This window comes from Tympanuchus pallidicinctus, unplaced genomic scaffold (genome assembly GCF_026119805.1).
Source record: "Tympanuchus pallidicinctus isolate F22 unplaced genomic scaffold, pur_lepc_1.0 scaffold16, whole genome shotgun sequence".
In the NCBI taxonomy this organism is placed as follows: domain Eukaryota; kingdom Metazoa; phylum Chordata; class Aves; order Galliformes; family Phasianidae; genus Tympanuchus; species Tympanuchus pallidicinctus.
In genome coordinates, this window is record NW_026294679.1 from 18,743,760 (window position 1) to 18,757,857 (window position 14,098).

Genomic DNA, 14,098 nt, shown 5'->3' on the forward strand with positions numbered 1-14,098 from the left:
CACCTTCCAGGGAAAGGCATTCATTGAACGTAAATGCTGTCTCTTGCAGATGACTTCCCAAGAGAGGGTGCTGTGGGAATGCTACATGTGGTAACTTAGCTCAGATTTCTGCAGAAGTCTGAATAGGGCACCAAACTCAGATTCCCACGATGTTTTGATGTTCTTGAAATGTTTGTTGTTGTTTACAAGTGGGCCATGTTAGATGTTATTCCACAAACTGACACTCTGCGATGAAATGTCGTCATCGGGCAGAGAAACTTCTGCTTACTGAGAAGTGAATTGTTGAGTCTCTCTTGCTGGAGAACCATGCTTGTGCCAGACAGCAGGCTGGCTGTAGGAACCTTTGCTGTATGGCCTTGTTTGCAGTAGAGCCTTCAAGCCAATTTATCATCAGGGCTGACCAATGGGGAACTTCTGATTTTTTCCTACTGAAGAGAAACAGACTGATCCAGATTGAAGCACCATGGCTTAATATGGTAGTCTTGACGCTTTTCTCTTAATTATTGCTGTTGTTGCTAGTTTCCCATTCTACTTTGCCTCATGATCTGGCCTTATTTCCAACGCAAGCCTTTACGATTTTTATCTCCTCTTTCACTGATTACTGCCTTATTTTTGAGGCTTTTCTCTTTTGTGACACAGTTGTTACTTTGCACAAGGGAATATGATTTTCTTCTTTAAGGTATGAATATTTTCCAGCACATTTCAAAGTACTTTCTCACTGCTTCCTGTATCTGCAGGTGATTCAGCAACAACAGACTTGCATGTCAGTGCATGAGCAGAAAGAAAAATGAATGTGCTGGAAATTCACTTTGATCTGTTGATTTATTTATTGCTGGAGTGCAGAAGCCCTAATGAAAGTGTGGCCAGCCCTGAAAACTAAATTTCTAGCACTCAGACCTGTCAGACTGGGAAGCATCAGCAAATGCTGAGAAGTAACTTGCAGGCTTTTGCTAGTGCATGAATAATCATAGAATAACCCAACTGTATGTACAGCCAGCACTCCTCGCCTATTGCTCTTGTTGACAAGCTGAGATGCTGGCTTTCCCTTGCACTATTCTGGCATGCTACAGTCACTTCTGGAGCAACAGGAGTTGGTGCCCTAGGATCTTTCCATAACCCAGATTATGGAGAAAAGATCTGGATGGGGAAAAACACTGTCCCTTAAACACGTGCATGTATGATTATCTCAGGGATGTGTTCAGACCACATCCTTTGATTGCACTTTTAGTCACAAACAGCTGACGTGGCTCATCACTTGAGTGACAATTGAGTCTGCGCCTTGGGTTACCTGACCTTTGCATCCATCTGGCCACAAAATTGGAGGTGCCCAGGTTACTTGTGCAAATGCTTCTTCCTCTGATGTTTTGTACTGACTCTCACATGCTCAGGTAGTCAATCATGAGGCATTCCTTCTTGGGAGCACAGCTATTATCTACACAGAGAGGTTGTGAACGCCACTGGAAACTGAGTTTGAGTCATGAATGCTGCTGAAACAAATGTGAGGCATCTGTTTGGATTCACATTGCTATTTGTTTTCCGTGCTCGTTGCTATACTGTGCTGCAGGAAATCTGCCAGGCAGGAGTAAAGACCTTCCAGCAAAAATGTGTTAAAACTGCATAGAGGAACTGAAATAAAAGTCTGTCAGTGTGAGCTGTGCCAACTGGCTGCAAGCTCAAAAAAGATTCTTGAGCTGATGGCATAGACTTAGCATGCTTCTGTCCCCACAGAAAGAGGGTTCCTTTGAATCAGCTTGTGGAGTATAGTCCTCAATCTAGGTTCACATCCTATTCAGCACCTAAAACCTCTCATTACTTAATCAAAGCTTCACCCGGTGAGATCCTCTCTGAGGAGGAGTGGGATGGAGGTAGTTTTCCAGGCAGGCAGAGCATGCCTGTTTCCAAGGTTGCTTTTTCTAAGAATCTATTGCAGCTGTTTCTGATGGGTGCTTCAAAATTCCTGCAGTCTCCCATGGTGTCCAGAGGCCAACTGCTTTGTAGCTTCCTGTCAGCAGGGTAAATCTATGGACTATACTGATCTTTTGGTGCTGGAATGGAGCTTTCTTGCAAGAAATCATGACAGGCAAATGGGTGAAAGGCTCCTAGCCTTGGTTTGGAGGCTGGAGATCCATTCAAACACAGACTTTGGGTGATATTTTTCAGTTGCATCCTTCTGTTAATAAGGCTTGCGTAAACTTGGGGCTGATGATGATGAGGGTGAAAGACAGTTGTCCCATTTTGACTTGAAGAGATAAGTCTGCTTGTAACAAATACAATGATATTGCATTTTGTTTGGGTTCTTATTCTCAGGAGTAATGTTATTTTTTTTTCTACTTTGTTGCCTTTGAGGAGAGAAAAAAAAAAATGTAGAAAGACACTTCATTAAAGGACTGGAGTAAACGTGCTTTATAGGATGTGATTTTAAATTGTTGCAAACACTTTTGTATTGACTCAGCATGAGAGACAGCAGGTTTTTTTTTTCCTCTGAATTCCAATTCTGACTTAAAGCTAGGGAAAGAAGATACAAGTAGGAAGAAATAGAAGAGGGAAAAAGAAGTTACTTGAGAGCACTGTGGGAAGGAAAAGACCAGGGGGTGTTTTGCAGAGAAATGATTTTAGGAAGAAGATGCTCTGGGCAGCCACATTGCTTTGGAGTTATAGAATGCCAGAGCCCCCCAGGCAGGTTACTGTGCAGTGCAAAAACCAGCATGTGGACTGTTCTCCTGTTCTCCTGGGGAAGAAATCTTCTGAAAATGAAGACAGCTTGCAAGACTTTTTAATTTATTTATTTATTTATTTATTTATTTAATGGTGGGTTTGTTTGTTTATTCCTCCTTTGCCTCAACAAATAAATGGTTTCCCATTGCACACACTGGGGAGTGGTGGGGTTAAACATTCTGAGTAGCTGATGCAGACTGCTAGTCCGGCGTGGAAGCAAACTCTCTTATATTAACTGCATCAACCTCAATAAGGGCTGCTCTGTTCTAACTATCCGGAGCGATTAATGCATCATCTTAAACAAAAGCTGGCACACTATTGCGCTGAGTGTTAAGAGTTTGCACCTGGCTGTACGCTGCAGAGATTTCTGCCAAGAGCAATACTGGTTTCCAAGTTAGCTAGCCTGCTGTTAGGAGATTTTAATTTTTGTTTTTGTTTTCTCTTTTTGGAAATCCTCCCATGTTAAATTAAAAAGGAGACGTTGGTAAAGGAAATCAGAAGGAATGCTTTCAGAGGTTTAATTTGCCAGAAGTCTCTGAACTTGTGACCCTTTAAAATAAAATACTTGTTCTTTCCTGTGGGACAACTCCGTTGGGGTGGAAGCAAGCATCTTTTAGGCTTGCATGCCTTTAGGAAAGAGCCTTTGACAGCACAGGAGAAGTTGCAGCGCAACATTCTCAGCCAGGATTTCCAGTGAGGAAAGTTGCTTAGCTGGCTCAGGACTGTGATAAATTGTGGTTCCCCTTGAGCATGCTGGGACTATAGAGAGCTGGCAATAAATGCTAGGGAAATTTGGCTTTTGTAGTGGGCCATCTTTCAGGATGATGCATGGCTTTGTAACAGAAAGAGATTCCTGTGCTAGGGTTGGGAGAAAACTCTTTTCCATTGGGAATGAAAATACAACAATTCTGTTTCTTTAAATCCATACCACAGCTTCAGCATGTACTTACTACCTTGTCCTGAAAAACAAACTATGCTGTGCTAATGGAAAAGAGCCCCTGAGAGCCTATGGTGGTGGAAATTACTCTGGGATTGAAACGGTACTATTGATTTGTGTTAGGGTGGAGAATGGATGTCCGTTTGGCCAATTCAATAGTAACCTACTGAATGGGGCTGGAGAAAGAATCACATGGCATGGGATGCTGTTAGCCACATTGTTCTGAGCAAGTCATGGATATCTATATGGATAAAAAGTCTTCAAATTGCAGTCAGTTTTTTCTCTGTTTTTTCTCTGGCCATTCCCAATCAGCATGCCTCTTGGCCAAGCTGGTAGACTTGTTAGTTGGTGGTGAGCTGATAGTATTTTATGTTCTCCTTTGTTCTGTATGAGGCATTTGGTTGCCAAGATATCAGGGAGAGCCTGAGTTATGCCTTTGTATAGGTTCTGTCCTAGTTTTAGTTGATGTCAGTGCATAGATTAGTCTGCACTATGGAGTCTTTTGGAACTGTTGCTGTATTCCTGTACTCTGGATTTTGGTAGTGCTGTTAAGGAGACACAGCCAAAAAGCTACAGTCAGTCTCCTGAAAGGCTGAGTCCTGCCTCCTATTCCTCTACTATGGCCAGATAACCCCAGGCAGACAGAGGGAAATGGAAACAGCTGAATTCCTGTGCTCGTACCAGCTCAGCTGCTCATGGCAGCTCTTTGGTGGGGTGATGTGTGGCAGCTGGTATGTGCCCTGTAGCAGGCATAGCTCTGTAGGAGTTAACTCTTTATAATTCAGTTACCACAGATGCATTTGCAGGTTTCTGATATAGAGGCGAATATCCTGACATGTTTCATTTGGTCTCGTCAGTAAAAGCAAACTCATGAGTAAAACCTGGTGGTTACTTAGGCCTAACTTACTCTGATCAGTGATGCTGCTTGCATAGCAATGGGACAATTTTTCCCTCCAGGAATGTAAATATTGTTGTTTGTGTTTCCATTGCATCTGGTCACTGCTGCAGAGAGCAACTAACTCTACATTGGTCCTTGCCTGACTTACTGAGTTCTCTTGAGTTGTACAAGGAATTAATTTCTCTATTGTTTATTTGGTGTGTTTGGTTTTCTTTTTCATCAACCTACACAGACTACAAATTTTAACAGCTCATTTCATAACCTGTTTGTTATCTCTGAAAGATCTGTTCTGTTTGGTCAACTGCTTCATCATCTGCAATTACTTAGTTGCATCTTTTCAATATGAACTGTACACTGTACACTGCAGAGTCTACTGAACTCTTATAGGGTTACCTTTTCTTTTTTTAAAGGATTCCCAGTCTTATTTCTTTGAGCTTTGAGTGTTGAGGTATCAGTTTGTTTGTTTGTTTATTTATTTATTAATGGCTTCTGGCTGAAATTCAAGGATTTTTACAGAACTAAAAACTCTGAGAACTTCATTCAGGGTAACTAATCCGCAAGAGGACAAATAAATGACATTTCTCCAGCTAAGTGGAAATGGTAGGCTGGATCTGTGGTTGGATTTAGGCCAGTTTAGCATGGTGTAGGTTGAACATTAAGTCCCACAGCTGACAGTTCATGGTTGTCCTATTTTATGCAAACTATTAACCTGAGATGCTGTGGACGCAACATCTGTCAAAATCTGAGCTGCATCTTAGTTCTCTCCTTCACACTAGCTAGGAAAGTACTCATAACTGCCCCTTGTAGGCTTTAATGGGCAGTGAACACCACCTCCATAAAGCTCAGCTGAGAGTCAGACCTGCAATAAAATTTAACACAAGGCATTTCAGCTAATAAGCTCTTTTCTGTGCACCCGCACAGTGGTTCAATTTAAATACTGTCACCTAGCCTCCACCAATGTCCACTCTCTCTGTGCTTATAAAATACTGCTGTGTATTACCTTTTTCTGGTCCATGGAGTTGTGATAGTCTGCATAGGAATTATACTTTCCTTCCAAAATAAAACTAATTGCAGTTTGTTTCTCTCCAGCTGCCTTTTGGGGTGATATCGCTTTAGATGAAGATGATTTGAAGCTGTTTCAAATAGACAGAACTGTTGACTTAACAAAGCACTCAGCTGGCAACGCAAGACACACTTCAGGTAAGGGCAGCCCAAAGGTGACACTGCCTTCTTTCACTTGGTTTGATTGTCAGATGGCAAAGAGTTCCTTGTCATTTGCGTGGCCTATTCTTGCAGGCAGGGAAATGCACACAGAGAGAAGCTAGTTATGTAATTGGAAATGAGAACCAACTCTGAACTTTGATAAAAACAGTCAAGATTTGCACTGAGGGCAGTCATGGAGCCTTTCTGTTTGGCCTGAAGGAGTTTCGAATTTACAGTGTTGGTTTCTTCCTTTGACGAATTGCCTCTGCAAATTTGGAAGGAAATTTGATTGAAATAGGGACATTCAACTTGGCATTAAATTTAACTATTACTGTTCTCTTTTCTTATAATCTTGATGGGTTAAAAACTGGAAAAAAAAAATGCATTAACCTAGGTAAAACCCATTGATGTCTTGCACATCAGCTACCCTTGAAAAGATTATGTAATTGTTACAGATTAACAGTCCTGATTTTTTTTGTAAAGCCAAGAGATTGGTAATATAAGCTGATGTTACTTTCTGCCCCTACTTAGCTATTACGTATGCTCGGTTTTGAGTCAGACTGGAGTTGTTTCTTGAGTCAGCAGCTCTGCTTTGTCTCCATCTCTAAGAGTATCTGAAACACTCTGCAGCTGCTTTGGAGAGTGTGAAGAGACTCCCTGCAGTATTTATTTCATGATGGCAGGAGAACTAGTTGGAATCTGAGCTTTGAGGGACATTTGTGAAACTGGAGACAAAGCAGGTTGGGACAACCATATTTTTTCTCTGCTGCTGTGCTTTTAATTTAGCAAGTAGAGTGTACAGTTGAGTAGACACTCAGATTGGTGGGGCAGATCTGATGTCTGTGCATCTCCACTCATTTTGTTTCATTCACAAGGACTGCTAGCTGGTTCTGAACCTTTGTGACTGCCTGCCTTTTGTTTCAGAGTAAGTCCTATTCTGGGGTTTGGTGCTACAGCTTCCTGTTAGAGTATGTCAGAAAGAAAGACGGCACATTCATCTCCCAACTTTTTATATACTTTATACTTTAACATCGCCATATCTAATCTAAACTCATATTGACTCTAAACCACTGTGCAGAGGGGGTCTGCACATTTCTTACTTTTTTTCTTACACATTGCTTCCTGTAAATGTGTTATTGTGTCACTTACCCTGTTAATGTTGTTTTGAATGTAGTTCATTCTCAAGTGTTAGACTATTAGGAATCAGTTGCCTTTAGAGCAGAAGGTAAGTCGGAGAATGAGGACCAAGTAGGCTGGACAGGCACTGTTCATCTCTTCTGTGTCTCTTTGTCAGCTACAGAAGTTAGAAGATATTTCTGTGGAAGCAAAGCCAAATGCCAACCATATCAATTTAGTGCTGGTTTTTATAGTTTTTGAATCTGAAACATTTTTTTGTGCTCAGTACTCATGCCAGGCATGAACTTTGTAACCTACACCTATACTAAGTAAGGCAGACGGTGGTCTCACACAACCGTGACTTGTGTAATTGGTCTTTATGTATTAAAGCCCAGTGGTGCTCCATGTGATGGTCATTAGGGCAATTGTGATGCTGTGCTCGTATGGTGCTCTCCTCATCACTGGCAGACTTTGTTCCTCTCCCTGATTTTCAACCCCTGGAAGTGCAAGCTGACAACTGGCCAGCCTCTGGGCCTGTCGTAGCGAGCTTAGCTTTCTGCAGAGCATGCATAGAGGGTTCTCTGCATTCACCTGCTCTGCAAGGGGGCTCTTCATAGGAGCAGGAAGAGATGATTCTTCTCCTACGGGGCTTGCTTGACACTTGTGAATTGTAAGAGGGTGGTCTACTTTGGCATGGTGGGGATTGGGATCCATTCTTCCCTGGGAGAAAGTCCTGCTTTCTGGTTGTTTGGTTTTTTTGTTTTTTTGTTGTTTTTTTTTTTATTTTATTTCCAGTGGGAAGAATGCAACCTCTGTACAGAAATGGTCTAAGACCTTTTATGAGTTGGTCCCCTTGAATTATAACGTTTCAGAGCTTCCTAAAGCTGTTAATCGGATTAGTTGCATAGTGGGGGAAGTACTTAATATGTACATACACACAGGCTCTTCATATCTGGGAGCTGCAGTTCTGAACAAGCTATTAGGCCAGGCATTCTTTTCTGTGTCCCCAGAAAATGCTGTTTGGCTGAGAGGAGTGGGAGGAGGGGTGAAAGTAGTGCTATTTGACACTCTAGGGCTGTTCATAAATGTAAACCTTACTAGTTTGTGTAGAACATCTGCAGCTGTTAAGCTCCCGAGGAAGAATGAAGTTTCCACATTTGTGTGGGTGATGGATCTCCAGTGAACGTAGATACAACTAGGGATGATTTCACTAAAAGCCTTGGCTGATGAGAGCTGAGGCTGTCAGATGTGGAAAGCTTTCTCATTTCAACTCTCCTTCTTTACCTTTTTCCAGTCCAGTCTCCTTTCTAGAGAGGTAGTTACTGCCCTTCTCTAGGCCCTTTAGAAGGAGGCATTACACAAGAACTGTACCTCTTATTTTATGCACTGAAATCCTTTTGGAATGCAGATATGACCTGATAGTCCTTACTCACGTGAACAGTCTCCTTTGCTCCAAAACAGCTTCCTTTCCAAGTAGTCAGCGGGGAGAACGCAGGTTGGGCAGCTGAAGAATGCAGGAGGCATTATGAATAGCATCTTGCATTCTCTGATGCTTTTGTAGTGCTGTTGAGGGAAAGGCAGAGACATCAAGGCAGTCTACAACTAAATGCAGCCTATTTAATCCAAGCAGATTATTTGAGTTACTTATGCTGGTCTCTGTCCACTAAGTTAAAACTCTGAGCAGTATTAAGTAAAAACAACAACAAAAACCTTGCAAACAGTACAGATGAACACTGTGTGAATGCTGAGAGGCACACACTTACAAGGGAGCTCAGAACAGCCAACTAGTTCAGTTCTCATTCAAACCCTTCCAGGATTTCCCTGCAGATATGTTCCAAAGTGTTTTTTTCCTACTTAAATAATTCCAGTAGTGTGATTTCTGTTCTCTTTACCATACATCTCAACCTCAGCTGTGCTTTTCCTGAAGGTTAGTTTTATTCTGATCAATGATCTTGTAAAAACAGCTGTCTAAAGTTGTACACTTGATCTTTTTTTGAATTGAAATACAATTTTTGTGATATTCTAAAGCAGAAGTAAAGTGTGTATTTTCCTCCCCTCTATTAGCTGCTCTCCACTGAACTTAAGTTCTAAACTAAGAATTGCTTGTGTTGTTTTTGTTTGCTGCTTATTAGACAAGTAGAGGTGCTACAGGCCAAACATGTGCTCTGTATCATTTATTCATCCTATTATTACTGTATATAATGACACATTTTAAAAAAAAAAAAGCTCCAAATAGGAAAATTCCCCCTCCTCATTAATTTAATTTATTTATTTATGTAAAGAAACAGAGAAGGATGTTTAAATATTACTTTGCATTTAAAATGTTTGTTAGCTGCCTCCCTGCCTCTCCTTTTTGGGTTCAAGTTTATGTGGCATGTTTGCTATGAAAATCAGTTGTTCTCATACGACAGTGTTGAAGATGATTTCCCCTGGGATTTGGCTCAGCAGAGAGGGTAATGATAGAATCCTTATGGTTGGAAGGGACATCTGAAGGTCATCTAATCCAACTGCCCTGCAATGAACAAGGACGTGCACAGTTAGATATGGTTGCCCAGAGCCTGGGGCACCCACCACAACTCTGAGCAACCCTCACTATAGAAGACTTCTTCCTTTTTCCAACCTATAGCTCCCTTCTTTGAACTTGAAGACATTTCCCCTTGTTCTAAATGCCTGAAGATCATCCAGTGAGTGCAATCCTCTGCAAGTCCTTGCTTCACCAACTCCTAATCATGTTGAAAAAGACCTTACGGTTTTTAAGTTTCCTGTAGATTTCTTTGAAGCTTATTACATGTATTTGCTTTTACAATGTCTATTTCAGTTTAGAAGAAATTTGGATCTGAACTTTAAGGATTCTTTTGCTGCTGAAAGCCTGTTGGTGGCTTTGAAATGGGGAAGAAACAAAAAAATCCGCTGGCAAGCTGTGAAACTGCATGGTGGCACTCAGGTTCTGAGTCCTCTAGTGCAAAGTGATTGTCTTTGCTTTATTGCTTTATTTTCCAAAGCATTAGCCATAGAGGAAGAAGACCTTTTCTTTTCTTGCCATGACCGTGGGAATTTTGTGACTATTTAATCTTAATGGGCTTATTTTAAGTCTTTTGAGGCAATTTAGGGATTAAGAGGAATTTACTGTTACAATATGTTTTTTCCTGATTTCTGTATCACTGAGGCAATTTGAAGTCCTGAAAGGAACCTCTGAGAATGAGAAGGGCAAGTTTATCTCTACTGTTTTGTTGCTTTGGCTTGGGCAGATGAGAAGACATGGGAGTCTGGCTGCCTTCACTGCTACCATGCTGTGCTGGGCTTGCTGCTGAGGCAGTGACTCTGCATCACGATGCCGCCAAGAATGCTTTTCAAGAACGCTCAAAATAGGTTTTCTGTGCCTCTAATACTGAGAGATTTTTATGCTCATGGCATGAAGGCCTTGATAAAGCCTTCACAGTCACACAGATCAGGAAGGATTTACAGAGCATCTCTATGAGCTAAAATAAGTGATTCAGATAACAGTGCAGTTGGATGTGTTTGATCCCAGAGATTTTATTGAAATCAGAGTGGGAATTGACTTTAAATCACAGAATCATAGGGGTTGGAAGGGACCTCCAGAGATCATCGAGTCCAACCCCCCTGCCAAAGGAGGTTCAATACACCAGGTCACACAAGTAGGTGTCCAGGCAGGTCTTAAATATCTCCAGAGAAGGAGACTCCACAACCCCCCTGGGCAGCCTGTTCCAGTGCTCCATCACCCTCACCGTAAAGAAGTTCTTACGCACATTTGTGTGGAACTTCCGATGCTGCAGCTTCTGGCCATTTCCCCTGTCTCCACACACTACTAAAAACAGTCTGGCCTCGCCACTCTGCCCCCCGCACCTTAGCTGTTTACAGAGGGGGAGGATCACCTCCCTCAACCTGCTGGCCACGCTCTTTTTTATGCACCCCAGAATGCCCTAAGTATTTCATAACTGATGTTGGGATGGAGGCTGCCATGAACGGCCAGAGGCTGTGGCATCAAATTCATGAGTCTGGTGCAAGAAAATTCCTCTTTGGTGAATTAAGCAAAGAGAAGTTCTGAATTGTACCTTCTATGAATAAAAGTGTGGTATTGGTTTGTTGGCACATGCTGGTTTCTTGGGCACCCCCTTTATTCTGATCATGATGTAAAACTGCAGGTGGCTCCTCTGCTGTTTCACCAGGTCTGCAAGAAGCTCATCTCTGCAACAGGCTGCTTTTCTGTTTCGCCTTTTGGGATGCTTTTGCTCACTTTGTTCTACAAGGCTTTTCCTATTTTCAGGATTTGTTCTTATGCATTTTTTTTCTCCCTGACAAACCAGGAACCTTTGACTTTAATTATCACATGATCTGGGATTGTTTACAGGATGTTTTGCTGGAGTGCATCTCTTCTACTAGAAGATATATTATTCAGCTGTAAGCTGAGGAAAAAGAGTTCTTCTCAAGTGGCAAACTTGGTGCTCAAAGCAGTTAGAAGCAGGACTTCTGCTGTCCCACTTTGGGTGAGATCGTGTAGTTTAGGATCTGTGGACAGCAGTAATGCTTTCAAGCACGTTTTGACGCATTTCTTTCAAGTCCTCTGATGCAACTGCTGTGCTTCTAGTGTGATTTAATTTAGTGCAGAGTGATTTCAACATTGCTGCTCAGCTTGGAGCATATTGTTTGTGCTGACTTAATCTAAGCTGTGTTGATCATAACCGTCCAGGACCAATGTAAATAGCTAGTAAATAACGTTTGTGTTATATACCCACAGCTATTAACTCCCCACAGCATCTGTTCATCCTCTGAGAAATCTTTAATGAAGGCTGCTTCCTCTTACGTGGGTAGAAAAATATCTTTTTTCCAAAGGACCTATCTGAGGGCTCAGTCCATCTGTGTACATACCTCTTTTTGATACAAGTTGTTAAGCTTGCTAGTGTTTGTCCTTTAGGGCAGATTAAAGGACAAGCAATAGGTGAACTACTATTTGGCCCTTGCAGGAGCACAGCCTGAATAGTGCAACCCTTCTACTTGCTCTGTGTTCCCCTTGGAATTAGATGTTTGTTTTTCCCTCTTGGCTAGGTTCCTCTTGGCAACTGGTTGCATGTGCACAAAGGGTTTTTTGGAAATGCACTGTTCCCTGAAATCGAGGTTTTTAAATGGTAGACTCCCACCTATCAAAATAAGTGATTTTATTCACCTGAATAAAATCTGAACAATACGATTTTGCTCATATTAAAATGTTTTCAGCATTGTAACAAAAACTCCCAAATATTTCTAACACTGGCCACCTATCTATTTTTAGCAGAAACTTTGGTGTTTGTCTTATGATAAACACATCTTTAATCCTTATGTTTCAGAAATAAATTAGGAAGCCAGTCTGATCTGATTTTGGCATATCTCTAGATAGCACTAGTTGCAGCACACAGTCTCTGCATAGGCAGTGCTGAATCCCTGCTGTACCTTGCATGGCTTTGCCTCTGTCTTTGGCTCCCAGCCCCACAGATTTGCCAGTCCTCTAAGTTCTCTTTTTGGACAGGTCTTAGGCACCTGGAAGTTGGTACAAGAGGGCATTATTAACCATTTAGGAAGTACAGCATTAATAACATCTGATTTATGTTTGCGACTTTCTTGCTCTTGATTGCTCTTAATTAAATGTTCTTTAGGTCTTGTCTACAACTGGTTTAACACACTTGGAAACCATTCCTTTTACTGGTGTCAGAAGAGTCTGAATAGTCTTTTGTGTTTAAGTGGAGGTTATTAAATAGCCGTATATGAATTAACTGTGATTCAGGGAACACATGGACAAATGCATTTGAGGAGATCAGTTTATCCGTATGGAAATTGTCCTGGAAGTTAAATCCATTACCCTAATTGTAAAATTTGACATTGCTGAGCCAATAACAATGGAATTGCCTAAATCATGCATTTGTTTCAGAGATGGCAAGTGCTTAATTTCCTTGAATACTTGCTTGAATGAAAAATTGAATTTGCCTCAGCTGTGTAGGCGGCTTTGTCAATTCTGTGAGTGTTTTAGTAAATGAATTTGGAGGTAGGAAGTTGTTGGTGAAAGACTAAGATCTAAGAAGCTATGAGAGAAGTCTGGTGCAGGCTCGTGGCTCTGCAAGGCCAGCTTGGATGCTTTGATTTTCAGGCTCTTTAAAGCAAGGATGTTCCTGTGCCCATGAAATAAAAGTTACTTACTCTATTCAGTGGAATAGTGGGCCAGGTACAAGAAATAATCAGAAACCAAAATGTTTTGATAAATAATTACAAATAACAAGTAAATTAGAAAAAGCTGTAAAATGCTCATGGTTGATTTGAACAGAAAAAGATTACGTTTGTGGAATAAATGTGTTTACTTCGAGTGCTTGCTCAGGTCTAATTTGGAAAGAAGGCAGGCTTTTATAACTACAGTGGACAAAAAGGAACTTCACTGTAGCTCCCCTTTTCAAGTGGCAAGGACAAAGTATTTATTCAGCTGTCAAGTGGGGAAAGAAAGCAAATTAGTTTTAGGCTGAAATGCTGTACTGTGCTTGCTGCTGTAGTTCTAAGGTCAGATGGCAACTTGAATAACCTTTAGGAATGGGTAACGAGTTTCTCCAGGACAAAGATCAGAGGCAAAAGGAAATATTCAGATTATCCTGCTGTTTCACTTCCTAGAGCTTTCCTAAAGAGAAGTGTGAGATTTAGAAAGCGGTGTCTGTAGGGGATTCATCACACATCTTGAAACTGATGGAGCTGCTGAGTCCTAGAGTGGGTTTGTGGCAGAGATGAGATTTGAGTTGCTTTTCCACCAGTTTGTCTCTTCCATTGAAATGCAGTTGTCCCTGGGCTGAACTGGGTAGTTTCTCTGCCAGAAGCTCTTGGTGTGGAAGTTTGCTGTGGTAAAGAAAGCTTTTTCCACTTACACTCCAACTCCTCTGTGTTTTGTTTTGTTTCGTTTTGTTTTGTTTTTTTTTTAATGACTGCAAATGATTCTGGCATGTTTCGCCATGGAGCTGAAAGGCAGCATGAGGAATGGGGTGACATCATGCATAGGTCCACTATGAAAATGAAGGTCTGTGCCTCAGAGGCACTGCTGCTTTCCCCAGCGCTTTTATGTCCTGGCTGGCTGAGCTGCGACCTGCTGAGATCCCAACTCCCAGCTTCATGGCTGTGGCAACAGAAATCCATACAGCAGCAGCAGCAGCTGGCCATATGCTCAGACAAGTTTTTGCTCAGGCTCGGGGCTTTTTTGGGGCTTC

At 41.6% G+C, this 14,098-nt stretch overlaps 1 protein-coding gene across 11 annotated transcripts in view; it reads left to right on the plus strand.

Annotated features, from left to right (window-relative positions):
* TLL2 (tolloid like 2) overlaps nt 1-14,098 on the plus strand; it is a 128,049-nt gene that overhangs the window by 23,944 nt on the left and 90,007 nt on the right. For 10 of the 11 annotated variants that reach the window (XM_052676960.1, XM_052676971.1, XM_052676958.1 and 7 more), the window contains exon 2: nt 5,640-5,750. The exons of the other annotated variant lie outside the window; for it this stretch is intronic. In XM_052676960.1, coding sequence (XP_052532920.1) covers nt 5,640-5,750 — 111 coding nt within the window. The remainder of the gene's footprint in view (nt 1-5,639; nt 5,751-14,098) is intronic. 11 annotated transcript variants of the gene reach the window in all.